Genomic DNA, 14,887 nt, shown 5'->3' with positions numbered 1-14,887 from the left:
CGGTCCAGTCGAGCGGGTGCGAGCAGGATTCAAAGTCCGCGAGCAGGGTGATGTTGCAGGAGAGGGAGGGGAGCAGGGAAGCCGGGATGGGGCTGAAGCGCGTGTCTTCGAATGCGGAGGTTAGAGCGTAGGTCTGCAGGCCGGAGGCGATGGGGAGCGGGTCGAAGGTGCCGATGCAGCCGCGCAGGGATTTGTGCGGTGTGCCAGTGCCGCTGCTGGGGCGGTGGGAGAGGGTGTTCCAGGTTACGAAGAGGGGGTAGCTTGCTGTTTGGGAGAGGCGCGAGCTTTCCAGAAAAAGCTTGCAAGTTTAGGCATTGCCCACGGCGCGGCTGTCTCCATAGCGCTTCCAAACACGTACGAATTCATCGTTTCCTTCCTAGCAGCAGGATTGCGAGCTCGGTGTCGATGCTTGGAGGCGGGAAATGCTTGGGATTTGAGGTCTTGCCGGAGGCGGTTGTGTTGATGAAGTGGAGTCTTGTTCTATGCTCCCTCTGCTCTCGTCTTCTTCATCTTCTTCGTCCAGGCCGTCTTCTTCGTCGGTTTCTTCAGCGTCTTCACTGTCTTCCATTGCCGGGTCCTCTTCTAAGGGCTGCCCCTCTGGTGTCTCATTGCTAGGCTCGTCTTCGGATGGTAGGCTGTTCTGGTGATCCTCCCATAGTCTTTCGACTTTGCCCAGCGTAGGAGGATCTCGATTCTCGAAGCTGGCTGACAGACACTCAAAGCAGTAGAGACATTGAGCTTGGGACGCCATCAAAGATGCTGCTGCGCGGAAGCTACTACGAGAAGCTGTAGATCGCGGCGGAGAGCTACCAAAGACGAAAGTGAGGCAGATGAACGCCTAGGCTGACGTGGTAGCCTATTTACCACCAAATTGTTCTGGGTGGCCAATCACTTGTTCAGCTGCAAGTGGAAGCGCCAGAGCAGCGAGAGCAGCGAGAGCAGAGCAAGCAGAGCATGGTCAGAAAGCACAGAAGCTCCGTGATGATTCACTAGCAATGACTCGGCCCAGGGAGGCGTTCGGAAGACTCGTGGCGAAGTGCAAGAGGAGGTTGGGAGACCCCGAGGCGGTTAAGCGGCTGAGTTACTACCATGTCAGCAGTTAACCTCCACCTCATACGTAGTAGACACCACTGGGCTTGGCATGGATGATCAAGGGTCCAGGGTCCGGAGGTCCTCCGGTCCAGCCTCTAACAGGCGTCCATAGGGCTGAGCCCGAAGGGGCCGAAGGGCCCAGATCCCAAGTCCAACCCCATTCTGCTGTCCATACCTAATACTGCTCCGTACCTCATAACCACTTGGATATCTACTACTATTGGGTAGCGGGCTTGGTACTATCACCACTACGAGCTCGTCCGGAATAATCATCATTGGCATATGCAGTAAGTTAATTGAAATCACTCTGTAAGCATTATCGGCGGCGAAGCGCCCTGGTGGTGTCTCACAAGATTCGTTTCAACCCGGCGCAAACAGTGCACCAGCAGTTGTTTCAACACCACTGTCCTGCAACAAGTGACATGATATAGCCATGACGCTTATGCAGCATGCTCCTCGTGGGGAAATTTGCAAAGAGCACACCGATCCTTGGGGGAGCGCAGTTTCAGTGATGAAGCCCGGTCTGTTACCGAACGATCTTGGGCTTATCGTTTACCGCCAATGCCCTTGACGCTTCTATGCATGCTTGTCGTTTCAACCCTCAGAGCCTGGTTCCTGTTCAAGGACTCATGCTATGCTTCTATATATGCTGATGCTGATGCTGCTTGATCTTGGCAGTGTGATGTGACACCTCAGCACGAGAAGGATACATATACAGAGCGGCTCCCATTTCAGTGCTGCTTCTCCCCCTTTCCCAGCTCCGGATAGCTTTGGTAATCAGTCTTACTCATCACACCTCATCAAATTCATTCCTTTGTCGCCGGCCGACTCCAATATCTCTCAGCACCAGCAATATGAAGGTCATCATCGCCCTTTTCTCTCTCCTGGCCGCCGTCGCCATTGCAGCGCCTGCACCCATTGACGGTCTGCTCGCTTTCACGTCCTTTATACCAGTGTGCTATGCTGACAACTGTGACAGCTCGTTCAGATACTGAGCCAGTTATGAGCGATGGACAAGAAGTAGTCCCTTACCAGAACACCGGCACGCCCGTTGGCTAGTTTCCCTCCTCACAAACCGCGGTCTTCTACCTACGGGTATCGATGGGAAAGCAGGTCGATTCCCTCAAATGGGAACGATCTCTTGGGATGGATGCTGTTGATGAATGGTCCTTTGGATTAGAAATTCATAATCTTGCCTTCATTTCCACGTGTCATTTCTTCGTAGGCTGACGTGAAGCTCATCGCCTGTAGCGCTTGAGGCAATGCTGTCTGTACTTTCGGCGCGTGCCCTTGCTTCATCACCGTCTGTCACGTTTCGCTGGTGGTAGTCCCCATCATCGCTCACCAGTCTTAAGCCTCCGCCCCCTTTGCCTCTGCGCTCCTTCAGTCGAATGACCTCTTCTGCTCTCCGCTTCTCCCACTCTGCAACTAAGTTCTTGTAGTACACCTCTGCCTGGACGGTGATGCTATAGGATTGTGGTGTCCAGCCTTGGTTGTTTCGTTGCAGCGGATCTGCCCCTGCCTGAATCAACGCTCGTACAGCCTTGAGATTGCCCCAGGTAGACGCATAATGTAGGCAGCCATTTCCATTGCTGTCTCGAGCGTGCACGTCAGCATTATGTGCAAGCAAGGATTCGACGGTGGAGCTATCTTCGGCAGCTTTGGAGGAGATCTTGACGGGTTGCGTTGAAGTAAGGGCAGACGAAGGTGGATGGGCACGGATGGCCAGGTGAAGTGGTGTGGCTCCTTCGTTATTGGCATGATTGATGGTGGAAGGGAAGTGTGAGCAGAGCAGCTCAACGATTTCGGTTTGGGAGTGGGACGCTGCCAGGTGCAATGGCGTGTCACCATCGGTGTTGTATGATGGGCCTAATGTTGTAACAGAGTGCCAACTTATCAGTCCTGTGGTGGCAGGGCCGCTGGTATCATGCCCAAGGGATATCAAGTATTCCTACCATTGGGTCAGAGATATTCAGCAGCTATAAAGTAAGAGCGTAGATACTGCTATCTCTAAACAACCATGCTGAGCAGCAAGATGGAGGGAAGTATTGCTTTTATTGGAGAAGTCCGGATTTTGTAGGTAGGAGGGGTTGTTCTTCAAGACCCGCTTGAACAGCACTGGGTCACTTTGTGCAATGGCCCTGCGCAGGCGAATAGTTACATCAACCCTGGGTATGGATGAGTAGGAGGAACTGGTACGTCGGTTGAGAAGGACTCACATGGTCATGGACTACTAATGGCACCATGTGCATGGTTGCTGCACAGCTTTTGGAACTGCTACGTTGCGAGAAGTCGCAGGCTCAAGTACTGATCGGTGAATGTTGCGGCCACCGGGGAACGGCACCGGGGAAACCTCGGCTGACATTTGGAAGTGCAGCATGATGCAGTCGAAAGAATTTATCTTCAATCGCTCAGGGTACTAACACCGCTGCATTGATCCGGTGCAGTGAAGGCGCAGTGACAACAATCACTTATGTGTCCAATACCGGTTTTTTTGGCGATACGAGTATGAAAGGGCATGTGCTGCTGCACCAGAAGACATTTTTCAACGATTCCCCTCGGCTCTTCTCAACATCGAACATTTGCGCCGAATGTTGTTTGAAGGCCCACCTACCAAGATATTTCCCTTCAACGCGTCGGGCACTGTCTACAAGCAAGCGAAACCATACAGCATGGGGCGCTGCTGTTGCTGCTGTGCAGAATACAGTCTCCGAAGTCCTTCCTCATCGGAAAGCCCCTGCTAACATCACCATCGATCCTTTAAGGATCGTTGCGAAGGAGTTGAAGTTTTTGAACAAGAACATCAGGCAATTACTAGGCTCAGGGCATCCTATACTTGACACGGTGGCCAAGTACTATACCCAGAGCGAAGGGAAGCATGTTCGGCCTCTACTTGTCTTGCTTATGTCCAGGGCAATTGCTGCTGCCCCAAAGCGTACCAGGCGGGACACCCTCATTCCAGACTCTCGCGCAATAGACACCCCAATGTCGCCTCCCAAAGTCCTATACGACGCCAATCCAGATCAAGCTGGTCATACCCCGATCACGGGTCCTTCATATGAAACCGATTATTCATTTCCCAACGACGGTTCGATTTTACCTTCACAGCGACGACTAGCTGAGATAACAGAGCTGATACACACCGCGTCACTTTTGCATGACGACGTCATTGACCATTCTACCCTTCGGCGTTCCGAGCCCTCCGCAAATATCCTCTTTGGGAACAAGATGGCCGTGCTGGCAGGTGATTTCTTGCTGGGAAGAGCGTCGGTCGCATTGGCGCGTCTCCGAGATCCGGAGGTCACAGAGCTGCTAGCCACGGTCATTGCTAATTTGATTGAAGGAGAGTTCATGCAGCTGAAGAATACAGCGCTGGACGAAAAGGAGCCCAGATGGAGCGAAGAAAATGTTTCCTACTATTTACAGAAGACCTACTTGAAGTCTGCAAGTCTGATCAGTAAAAGCTGTCGAGCTGCAGCATTGCTTGCACACAGCGCTCCTGAAGTTGTCGACGCAGCATATGCATATGGACGGAATTTAGGTCTAGCTTTCCAATTGGTGGATGATATGCTAGACTACACAATTAGTGGATCAGAGCTGGGTAAGCCTGCTGGCGCTGATCTAGAGCTTGGTCTCGCGACAGCACCTTTGTTGTTTGCTTGGAAGGAGAGACCGGAACTTGGTCGACTTGTGGGAAGGAAGTTCATCGAGCCAGGGGATGTTGATGAGGTAGATCTCCAGAAGAAACCCCTGCTGCTCGACGTGATTAACCTTGTTATAGGCCCGGAGTATCGTGCTTCAGACTGATGGTCTGGAGCAGACCCGAGCGCTGGCTCAAGAATACGCCGACAAAGCCGTTTCAGCAATAAGTTCTTTTCCACCTGGTGAAGCCAAGGACGGTCTAGAGGAGATGTGTATTAAATTGATGAAGAGAAGGAGATAATCACGACTCGCCACTCCTGAGCAGCGAGCATTTATTTCGTCATGGGGATCTGAGACCGGGGGGCCGTATTCGAGCCAGCTCAGCTGTAAATAGTATAGAGACAATCTCGTGTACAATGGCAAAACATCCAACTCGTATTCGGGGCTCGCGGGTTCCTGGTAAGTTGGACAGAGTTGTGCATCAAAAGTCTTCAATATACGCTGGCTAGGATGAGTAAAAGCTAGCCTTTCTTGTGCTAGCATTATATTAGTCGTCAGTGGGGCCGTAAGGATGGTCAGAGGGGGCTAATAGCTGAAGCTTAACTGATACAGGACCTCTGAGCTACATCAAATAGCCTAAAGTGGGCCCCAAGGGTCTAAAGGAAAGGGGGTTATGATAGCAGCTCTAGGGCACAAACCCCTAGAGTGCATATATTACGTCACGCTAAAGCTTAGACTGAATGTGCTAGTGATGCTCTAGTTTTAGTGTATATTGATGACTTTTTGATGCATAACTCTGTACTACAGGGGGAGACATAAGTATTATTAGTCTGGTGCTAGTAGCGGCTAGTTCTTCTTACTCTGTTGTAGTGCCATGATTTGTTATTACAAGGCTTGACTGAAGTATGACCATTCAAATGAGCTAAAATCTTACTACTAGTCTAATACGGGCTTAGCTGTTTTGTATAAAGAACGTTTTGGAGTAAAGATACTAGCGCTGAACTAACAATACTTCATGGCCCCCCCGTAGTACTCCGTAGTGCAGGCAGTGCAGGCAGTTGATGGAAGAAATGGAAGGCCTCGGCACCATCCCCGAACCTTTCATTTCGGGCATCACACTCAGGTCCTTTCTTTTCCACCACATTTTCTACAGAAAGTGGCCTTGCCTCTTATAATTGAAAACCTGCCGTCTCGACGGGGCGGTTGCAAGCCAGATGAACGTGCCCAACATCAAGGGTCTCTTTCTTGGTTGATTGTGGAGACCCTTTACCAATTTCTCGATTTCCACACAAAGTTATTGTTCATCCTGTAAATCTATTGGCTGATTGTCCTACCATGGCAGCAGGGCCGCATACATTCATGACCGTCAACGTACGTTCAGTTCTACATTTTGGAAATCATGATATGGTCGAGTAAGATCTTTTTCTAAGCGATAGCGTAGGTCTTCACTGCAGAGAAGTTCAAAGGCAATCCGCTCGCTATTGTGGCTGTTCGAGGTGATGCGCTTTCACAAGCAAAGAAGCAATTACTAGCGAAAGAGTTTGGGTTCTCGGAAACCGTTTTCTTGCATGACGCCCCAGTGAGGGGCATGCCGAGACGCCTTGATATCTTCACCCCAGATGAGGAGATCCCCTTCGCTGGCCATCCGGTAGGTTGATATGCGACCGTACATGGGGACAGAAAGCAAAAACATGAATTTACTGATACAGCTTACAGGTCCTTGGCACGGCAGCATATGTATGATCAGGAACAGACATCCAGACCTTCAGAGGAACATTTAGCCTGACTGTGCGCAGATATTCGGGTGTATTGACATACAACCATATACTGGACCAGAAGACCGCGAAAACAGGCAAGCTGCTGTGTTGCTGACGAAGGCTGGTCCAATCACTGTGTTTTCCAACCCCTATCGTCAGGTGCAGGCGTGTATCGTGCCTCACAATGTCCACATCCACCAACACAAGATTACGCTCGATGACATTATTGAAGCGCAGCCCCGATGTCAATTTATCCCGGCCATGGAGATGTTAAAAAAGAGGACGTTCCCTATTGTTAGCATTGTCAAAGGGATGACTTTTGGCTTAGTTGATCTGACAGACGCGCCGGGGGCGATGGCAGTTTTGGGTGCAGAGCGATCTCCAGTTGCGAAATTGGATGAAGGATGGAATGCTGGTTTGGCAGGATGCTTATATTACCGACGAGAGGGCGTTGAGGTGAAAGAAGGAGAGCCGACAATCCACAAAATTCATCAGCGTGTGATGGTGTCTGGAATGGAAGACCCGGGGACTGGTTCTGCCAGCTGTGCTGTGGCGTGCTACCTAGCACTAAACATAGCCAACAGCCAATCCGCCCGGAAGACTCGCTCATTGGGACAGGGCGATGCCTCTCAAACCAACGAGGGAATAGAGGCCAGGACTAGGTCTCTGAGCCTTGGTCCTAAGAAAGAGCACTTCGTCTTTGGCATTGAGCAAGGAGTGGAAATGGGACGTAGGTGTCAAATCTGTGTCGAAGTTGACATTACCCATAACGAAGAGGGACACAGACAAGTCAGTGCAGTCATGCTGAGTGGGAGGAGCACATTTATGACCAAAGGAGAATTAATTGGTGTATACTGAAACATTTGATGGTAGTCTACCCTTCGATAGGATACGTCGTTCTTGGATGAGAGATACGAACCGGGGTTGGAGGCCTGACGATAGGAACTGTGAGACTTGGTTGTACTTGCTGTGTGACTTGCTTCACTCAATGTCCTTAATCTTAAGCGAGATGGCAGCATTCTTTGAGAAGTCTACCAAGTCATGTCCTGCGTAATCGACCACATAGGATCCCCATACAGTGTAAGCTGAATGCAACAGTTTAAACGCCATATGCCATCGATTTCAACGCCATAGAACAGATGGCTTTGCACGATCAAGCTCTGTATCGGGTTGAACGCCATGACGCAGGTCAGAATGATTACCTATCAAACTATTTAGAGGTCATATTTATGTCAGAATGTTTCGTGTAAGCTCCCATCTCGGGGAAATGAGCGCAAGAACCATCATGCATGTATATTACTTCATTCATTCAGCGCTTCTGACTGGCCAGAGAATGGTCGACGAGGGATCACGGTCAATGCGTGGGGGACCTGGTTAGGGACGTTGGCGGTTGGAAGGTTCACGCGTGTGTCATGCATTCATACTCAAAGGTAGGTACCAGGGCCACGGTTGACGTGATGCACAGATCAAGATCTCAGGATCCTGGCTCCAGGAGGATAATGCTGTATTTGTCAGGATTGGGGGGAGTGTTTCTTTCGTTTCTTGGGCGGCTGCAGGGAATCAAGGCCAAGGCCAAGGCGCAGGCGATAGAAGAAACACTTTAGTCAGCGTGTCAGCTTGCTACTACTTATGGGCCTAGCGTCTGCGGCATTAGCGGCGCCAACGCTGTGCCCCCTCCAAGGCCCACTAAACTAACTTGGGTCTCATCCTGGGGCTTACTTCCGACGCCGTCGAGACACTCGAAGCTTCATCCTCTACCCAACCTCAACACCGCGATCCTGCAATCTGATCACTGCAAACCGCCTTGCTCAATGATCGTTCCAGATCTCCTGGCAGTGGGTGCATATGGAAACCAATCGCTCCATCCTTGACACCGCGTCTCTGCGTTGAAACCCTCCATCCCTCACCTCGAAACCTCCATGGATAGTCATGTCCCTGCTGGTCATGCAAAAACAGGCCCAAACACCATCTGCTTCTGACACGATGCTCCATATCGTGCCAAGATTATCCATAAGACCAGAGGTTTCTGCTCTTCTAATCAAAACCAGCCCTCAGTGACCTCTATCTTTTCCCTTTCAGCTCGCATGCACCATCACTCGTAGGGTTGCCTCTCATTCAACCCTCCCTTCTTTCACGTTTTTCTCGGACACGTTGATCGTGTTTCCATTTTTCTCATCAGTTTATACTGTGTAATCTTCTATCTGCTAGGCCGGCTTAGCAATTTTTCGTTCTTTCTACCGATCCTTTCCTACCTTTGCGCAAAGATGATCTTTAATAAGGCGATCCTTCTCTTCGCCCTTTCGGCCGGGCTACTTGATGTAGCTACCGCCCAAGGCAGGCAAGGTGGCAATGAAGTAGCTGCAGCTGGTCAAAATGGAGCAAATGCTGGAGCTGGTGGTGGTAATTTTACAGCCGGTGCTATCAAACCTCCATTTGGTAACAACACTGCAGGTGGTGATAATGGTGCTGGTGCAAACAACGCGAACGGTGTCAATAGAGTTGCCAACGATGCCAATGGCGCCAACGAGAACGAGGCTGCTGATGGCCAGAACGGTGCAAATGGCCAGAACGATGCAAATGGCCAGAACGGTGCAAATGGCCAGAACGGTGCAAATGGCCAGAACGGTGCAAATGGCCAGAACAACGCAAATGGCCAAAACGATGCAAATGGCCAAAACGCCGCCGGTCAGGATGGAGCCGACGGCCAGAACGCAGCTGCAGGTCAGAACGCCGCAGGACAGGATGCCGCCAATGGCCAAAACGCCGGTGCCGGTGCCAATGCTGGTGGACAGAACAACGCAAATGGCCAAAACGGCGCAGGACAGGACGCCGCCAATGGCCAGAATGCCGCAGGACAGGATGCCGCCAATGGCCAGAACGCCGGTGCCGGTGCCAATGCCAATGCCGGTGGGCAGAACAACGCAAATGGCCAAAACGCTGCAGGACAGAATGCCGGAGCAGGTGCTGCAGCTGGGGAACTTGCCCTCGATCCTGCCAACATACAGGAAGCTAGTAACAATGACGGTAATGCGAACGCAGAGGAAGGACAATCACCATCGATAACGTGAGAACGACTCCATTTGGAAACTTACTTCGACTGACGATTGTGTAGTGATCCGGCTAACTTTATCAATTTCTGTTCTGGCAAAACTCCGACCAATGGTCAACAACTCGAGGGAGGCTCATGCAACGGAATCGGTGAGTCCATGAGTAGAATCTCGTCTGGAAGCCGTTAAAACTGACGTGGCCTCTAGTTATGGGGGATATTCCTGCTAAGGACAACATGGTTTCTAGTATGATCACGTTTCCGGAACCAGGGCAAGATATTGCAGCAGACGAGGATTTTGATATCACTGTTCAGGTTAACAATCTACAAGCTGGCACGTTTACCAATCCGGATACTACTTACTATACTGCTCCTCAACAGCTTCAGGGCGGTATTATCGTTGGCCATACACACGTTACAGTCCAAGATCTGCAAGGAAACCTGAACAGCAAAACTCCACCCAACCCAGCCACCTTCTCGTTCTTCAAGGGTATCAACGATGTTGGTGATGGTAACGGAGGACTCAGCGCCACCGTGGCTGGTGGTTTACCCGCGGGCACCTACCGTGTCTGCACCATGACAGCCGCTTCCAACCATCAGCCTGTCATCATGCCTGTACGTCTTCAAATCTTGTCTCAGCTTACGACCATTTTCTAATTTGTTTTTAGGTTGCTCAACGTGGTGCACAAGATGACTGCACCAAATTCACTGTTGGTGGTGTAGGCGCCTTGAACGCTGATGCAAATGCCGGTCAAGGCGCAAATGCCGGTCAAGGCGCTGCCGGTCAAGATGGAGCTGGTCAGAATGCCGCTGGTCAAGATGGAGCTGGTGCAGGTGCTAACGGACAGGACGGCGCAGGTCAGAATGGTGCTGGCCAGAATGGTGCTGGCCAGAATGGTGCTGGTCAAAATGGTGCTGGCCAGAATGGTGCTGGCCAGGATGGTGCTGGCCAAAATGGTGCTGGTCAGGATGGTGCTGGTCAAAATGGAGCTGGCCAGAATGGAGCTGGCCAAAATGGAGCTGGCCAGAATGGTGCTGGCCAGAATGGAGCTGGCCAGAATGGAGCTGGCCAAAATGGAGCTGGCCAAAATGGCGCTGGCCAAAATGGTGCTGGCCAAAATGGTGCTGGCCAAAATGGTGCTGGCCAAAATGGTGCTGGTGCCGGTGCTGGCGCGGGTGGACAAGACGGCGCTGGTCAAAATGCTGGCGGCGCAGGTGCCGGTGCTGGAGCAGGCGGCAACGATGGTCAGCAAGCCCAGGGCGGTAACAGGCGAAACCGTGACCGGGTGAAGTTCTCCAAACGCCAATGGATTGCATAGATGGGTTGTGGCAACGAACTAATTGGTGGTTTCCTGATACGGCGTGCACTGTACTTGTGGCGGAGGTGAGCAATGGCAGAACTGGGTTGAACGCAAGTACTTATCGAGATGGTTGGATCCTTATATATGCGGGGCTGCCTAATCAATGGTCTTTCTACTGTTCTCTCGTCTTGCCTATTTCCTTGCCTACTTCCTTGGGTCATGGGTCTTAACCGGTAGTGTCTCCGACTCATCGACCTAGGAATGGCAGGTTTCTGGCTTGCAGATAAGTACGTGCACGAGGGTGGGGCATCAGGGTGTGCAATTCTCCTTTGGGGTCAGCAACATGCCTGAAGGTACCTCTCGGAGTCGTTCTAGCGGTCCGGAGGGTCCCTTAAGTCGGTAGGCTTTGGTTGTAGGTAGTATAAACTAATGGGCCGCTCTCATATTCCCAAACTTGTCTCTCTCCGAGGTCAGATTTACTCTCTAAATTATTTCTATCATCGTGTCACACGCCTCCGTGCTGTAGTGGGCCATACGCAGGTCTCAAAGAAATATGACCCAGCTTTCCTGGGGATCTCCTGGATGCAGTTGCTTGTATATTGTCTTATCTTTAAGTATGAGGAGTATGGATGCGGCTCAAAGGACCCCCATCCCAGACCCCCATCCAGACCTTCTAGCCACCTCACAGCCCGAAGCTAGGTGCCAAAAATAAAGATAGTTCCGTACACACCACAACTTGCTATTGCTATTCAGAAGGGTATAGGCAACCCATCACGCTCATTTACGGCAGCTACTCTTTTGGGCATTGAATTAATTGCCTTATTAATCTCCTCCAGCGTGATTTTATCTCATTCCTCCTCTATAGCCCTGCGTAATTCTGTCGGATCAAGAATTAGCCCTCTATTCTTCAGCCTCTGTTTGATTGTCCTCCAAATCGTCTCAATAGGGTTAAGATCTGGCGATTCTGGAGGATTTAATTCGCATTAGATCCCTAATCGTTGCTTTGCTTGTTTGTACTTGTTATCTTTGTTGCTGTAGGTGCCATGGCTATTATCGTTATCCTCTAAAAGTATCTAATCTGACTTCTAGTTCAAAGCAATAACACCCTCTATGTCAGGAGAGCTATGGTTGGGCCTAATATACAAGACGAAGCGTGAAGAAAAGGAAACGAAAGTGGGAACACAACGCTTTATATACATGTCCGTGCCCCTTATCTCGCTGAGGCCAGGTACAGACAACTGTGGGTACCTGTCGTCAGTGATGGCTAGAATAGCGGCGGGGAGCTGGGTCCGAGATGAGCTCTGTGAGCCATGGTCAGTGCCACAGGGAATATGGTCCTTGGCGTAGGTCGCGGGAGGATTCGTAACACTCTAAAATCCTTATATAATCAGCTTGAGTAAGCCGCCTTGAGCCCTCTATGCCAGTATAGAAGTATAGCTGACTCTTAAAATTATAATCAATATATGTAAACACGTACTAAATTTGGTTACGCTATTTTAAATAAAATTAAGTTTTTTAAGGTATATTTTAAGCCTTTTTATTATAATAATAATAAATTTAAGTCTATTATTATAAGCTATAAGAAAAGTAATATTTATTACTAAAATAATAGTTATAAAAGTTCTTTTCTATCTAATATTAGCGCTTAAATCCTTAAATTACACGCTTTTTAATTAGTTAAGGATTTTGTAATATATTTTTTCTATTTTATAATATACGTCCTAATATTATGCTTAGCCCTCAGTGAGCTTGCACTGAGCAGCTGTTCGTCGTTCAGACAGCTGGGATGTGGATTTCTACCTTCTCGTGGTATCCGGTGTGAGTACTCACGTAGCTGAGCCCAGCGCGCGACGAAACCAAACGAAATCCGCGGCCTCACAGGCGAAACGCGTGCGTTTCACACGCGTCAAACCAGCGACTGCAAATAAGGGGAATTGGCTTTTGAAAACCACCCGACTCTTGTTTATCTGACTCGTACTCAGACCCGAAACTGATCCTACCATCAGTGGATGTGATATCGCTCTATTCAAGAGATAGGACACCCCTGAGCTTGTCCCCTCCGAGCTTACGCGTCGCGCGCAAGTAGGCGGCGACTCGCTAGCTATTTGGCAGAACCTCGTTAAGGCTCAGACCTTACGTACGAAGACCCTTGTTAAGGCCGAAGGACTATAGCGTTACGGAGTCATCCCTAGGAATCACAGGCGCCTTAGTACGCGACCTCTGCAGAAACACGGGCAGTCTACAAATGAAGGGACACTTGGAACGACTTCGTACGGAACTCGTTAAAGCGCGGCTATAGGCACAGCTGTACGGAAGGCATCTGTTAAGACATAGGGGACACAAGCTTGGTTAGTAGACGAGGAGCAAATACACGGCTGGCATGCGTGTACGATGCGAATCGCCTGCAAGACACGGTCGGTCTGTATGAAGGAGACTTCTGCAGATAACGTGAAGCGAAGGATCCTACGGATCTGACGTGGGGCGTGGTGTACAATGGCAGCCACTGAGGAGACTGTCTGTACAGCCCGAGAGGACAGTACGCGCGTGTCGGTACATAAAGAGCCTGGAACAGCTATCTCACTCGTACTGGGAGCCTGCGCGAAGCATGCGTTTTGTATGCGGACCAAAGCGATATCGTTCTAGCTGGCTGCCGGTGTTATGTGCTTACGGAGTAAACTACGGTTGGAGCGTGGACAAGGGTTTTGCCTGTGGCCTGAGTCCTGAACGTACGTTAATATAACAAAGGGTGAGCTTTAGAGCAAGAGTCCTAATGGGCGTATGGGGAAAGCGTGGTAGAGACCTAGTAGGGGGATGCGAACTCTACGTTGTATTATTAGTATCTGATAGTACAATAAAATCGTGGGCTTCTGCGATAGGCCTGCTAACCTTATGCGTTTAGACTGCGTGGCAGGCACGACCAGGGAGTGTAGTCTTAATGTTAAGCCTGGACCTTTCAGAGGCCTTTGATAACGTCCCTCACAACAAGCTGCTAGATATCCTCAAGCAGAAGGGCCTCCCGGATTGGCTTATCCAAGCTGTTGCATCCTTTCTACGTGCGAGGCGCACACGTATTGCATATACAGGGTATGAAAGCGACTGGATTGAGACCAACACAGGCATCCCGCAGCGCTCCCCTCTCTCGGCAATCTTGTTCCTATCCTTTATATCTGGCCTGCTAGAACAGTTCTAGGACCCAGAGAAGGGAACGCTAGGATTCAGCTTTGTAGATGACACCTACCTAGTAGCATGGAGCGAAAGCGCACAACAAAACTGCCGCAGGCTAACCGCAGCCCATTCGCAGTGCCAACGCTGGGCGGAAGCATATGGCGCTAAGTTTGCCCCTGACAAGTACCAGCTAATGCACTTCACACGAAGCAGGCGCCACGCATAAGAGGACCTTACATCAACCGTCCAGATAGGTGGCCATCAAGTAGCAGTTGAGAACAAGGCAATCAGGGTGCTAGGGGTATGGCTAGACCCTAGGCTTACCTGGAACGAACATATAGCGCATGCGACTCGCAGGGGTATCGCAGCCTCTGAGGCCCTAGCAAGACTAGCTACCTCTACTTGGGGACCATCAACACGCAACTCGCGGCTACTATACACTGCAGTAGTCAGGCCTACTCTGCTGCACGGCGTACAGGAGTAGGGTTCAAGCATGTGAGGCGCAGGGGAAGCGTTAGTAAAAGCCGCAACCAAACCACTTGAAAAGGTCCAGAACAGCTGCCTCCGCCGCAAGAAAAAGAAACCTAGATTCTATTAATTAATATCTATATTACAAATATAAAGCAACATTATATAATTAAAATAAAAGATTATTAGGTAAAAAAGGAGATCACTAGAACAGTGAATGTTATATAGGACCGCATATAAAACGCACGCTCATCACAGTTATGCTACAGGCTGAGGACCAGCAGAGAGAATGCCGCCGCTAAAGCGCAACAGAGAATCCAAGAAATGCGCAAGTGGACAGCAGAGTAACAGCGCTGAAGGCGAACCGCATGTGCAATGCAGGCTTGCCGAACACCGCAGGGCAGAGGCCAGGACCC

General features: G+C 50.4%; 5 protein-coding genes across 5 annotated transcripts; 3 read left to right on the top strand and 2 right to left on the bottom strand.

Moving 5' to 3' along the window:
* Positions 1-376: 376 nt before the first annotated feature.
* On the bottom strand, positions 377-751 carry EPUS_05098 (uncharacterized protein; the record flags this gene model as incomplete). The annotated part of the gene is made up of 1 exon (XM_007805421.1): positions 377-751. One exon carries the CDS (start codon positions 749-751, stop codon positions 377-379), a length of 375 nt encoding a protein of 124 aa, XP_007803612.1.
* Positions 752-2,290: 1,539 nt separating this feature from the next.
* On the bottom strand, positions 2,291-3,114 carry EPUS_05097 (uncharacterized protein; the record flags this gene model as incomplete). The annotated part of the gene is made up of 2 exons (XM_007805420.1): positions 2,291-3,043; positions 3,109-3,114. The coding sequence occupies 2 exons, from the start codon at positions 3,112-3,114 to the stop codon at positions 2,291-2,293; spliced, it is 759 nt and encodes a 252-aa protein (XP_007803611.1).
* Positions 3,115-3,600: 486 nt separating this feature from the next.
* Positions 3,601-5,035, top strand: EPUS_05096 (hexaprenyl pyrophosphate synthase; the record flags this gene model as incomplete). Its single annotated transcript, XM_007805419.1, has 2 exons — positions 3,601-4,821; positions 4,874-5,035. 2 exons carry the CDS (start codon positions 3,601-3,603, stop codon positions 5,033-5,035), a joined length of 1,383 nt encoding a protein of 460 aa, XP_007803610.1.
* Positions 5,036-6,069: 1,034 nt separating this feature from the next.
* Positions 6,070-7,349, top strand: EPUS_05095 (uncharacterized protein; the record flags this gene model as incomplete). Its single annotated transcript, XM_007805418.1, has 4 exons — positions 6,070-6,105; positions 6,176-6,382; positions 6,451-6,471; positions 6,531-7,349. 4 exons carry the CDS (start codon positions 6,070-6,072, stop codon positions 7,347-7,349), a joined length of 1,083 nt encoding a protein of 360 aa, XP_007803609.1.
* A 1,406-nt stretch (positions 7,350-8,755) lies between these two features.
* EPUS_05094 (uncharacterized protein) lies at positions 8,756-10,856 on the top strand (the record flags this gene model as incomplete). Its single annotated transcript, XM_007805417.1, has 4 exons — positions 8,756-9,555; positions 9,604-9,689; positions 9,746-10,152; positions 10,206-10,856. The coding sequence occupies 4 exons, from the start codon at positions 8,756-8,758 to the stop codon at positions 10,854-10,856; spliced, it is 1,944 nt and encodes a 647-aa protein (XP_007803608.1).
* Positions 10,857-14,887: the final 4,031 nt, after the last annotated feature.

This window comes from Endocarpon pusillum (assembly GCF_000464535.1).
Source record: "Endocarpon pusillum Z07020 unplaced genomic scaffold scaffold4303, whole genome shotgun sequence".
NCBI lineage: Eukaryota > Fungi > Ascomycota > Eurotiomycetes > Verrucariales > Verrucariaceae > Endocarpon > Endocarpon pusillum.
Note: the sequence above shows the minus strand (reverse complement) of the source record. Positions and strands in the feature narration are given on the sequence as shown.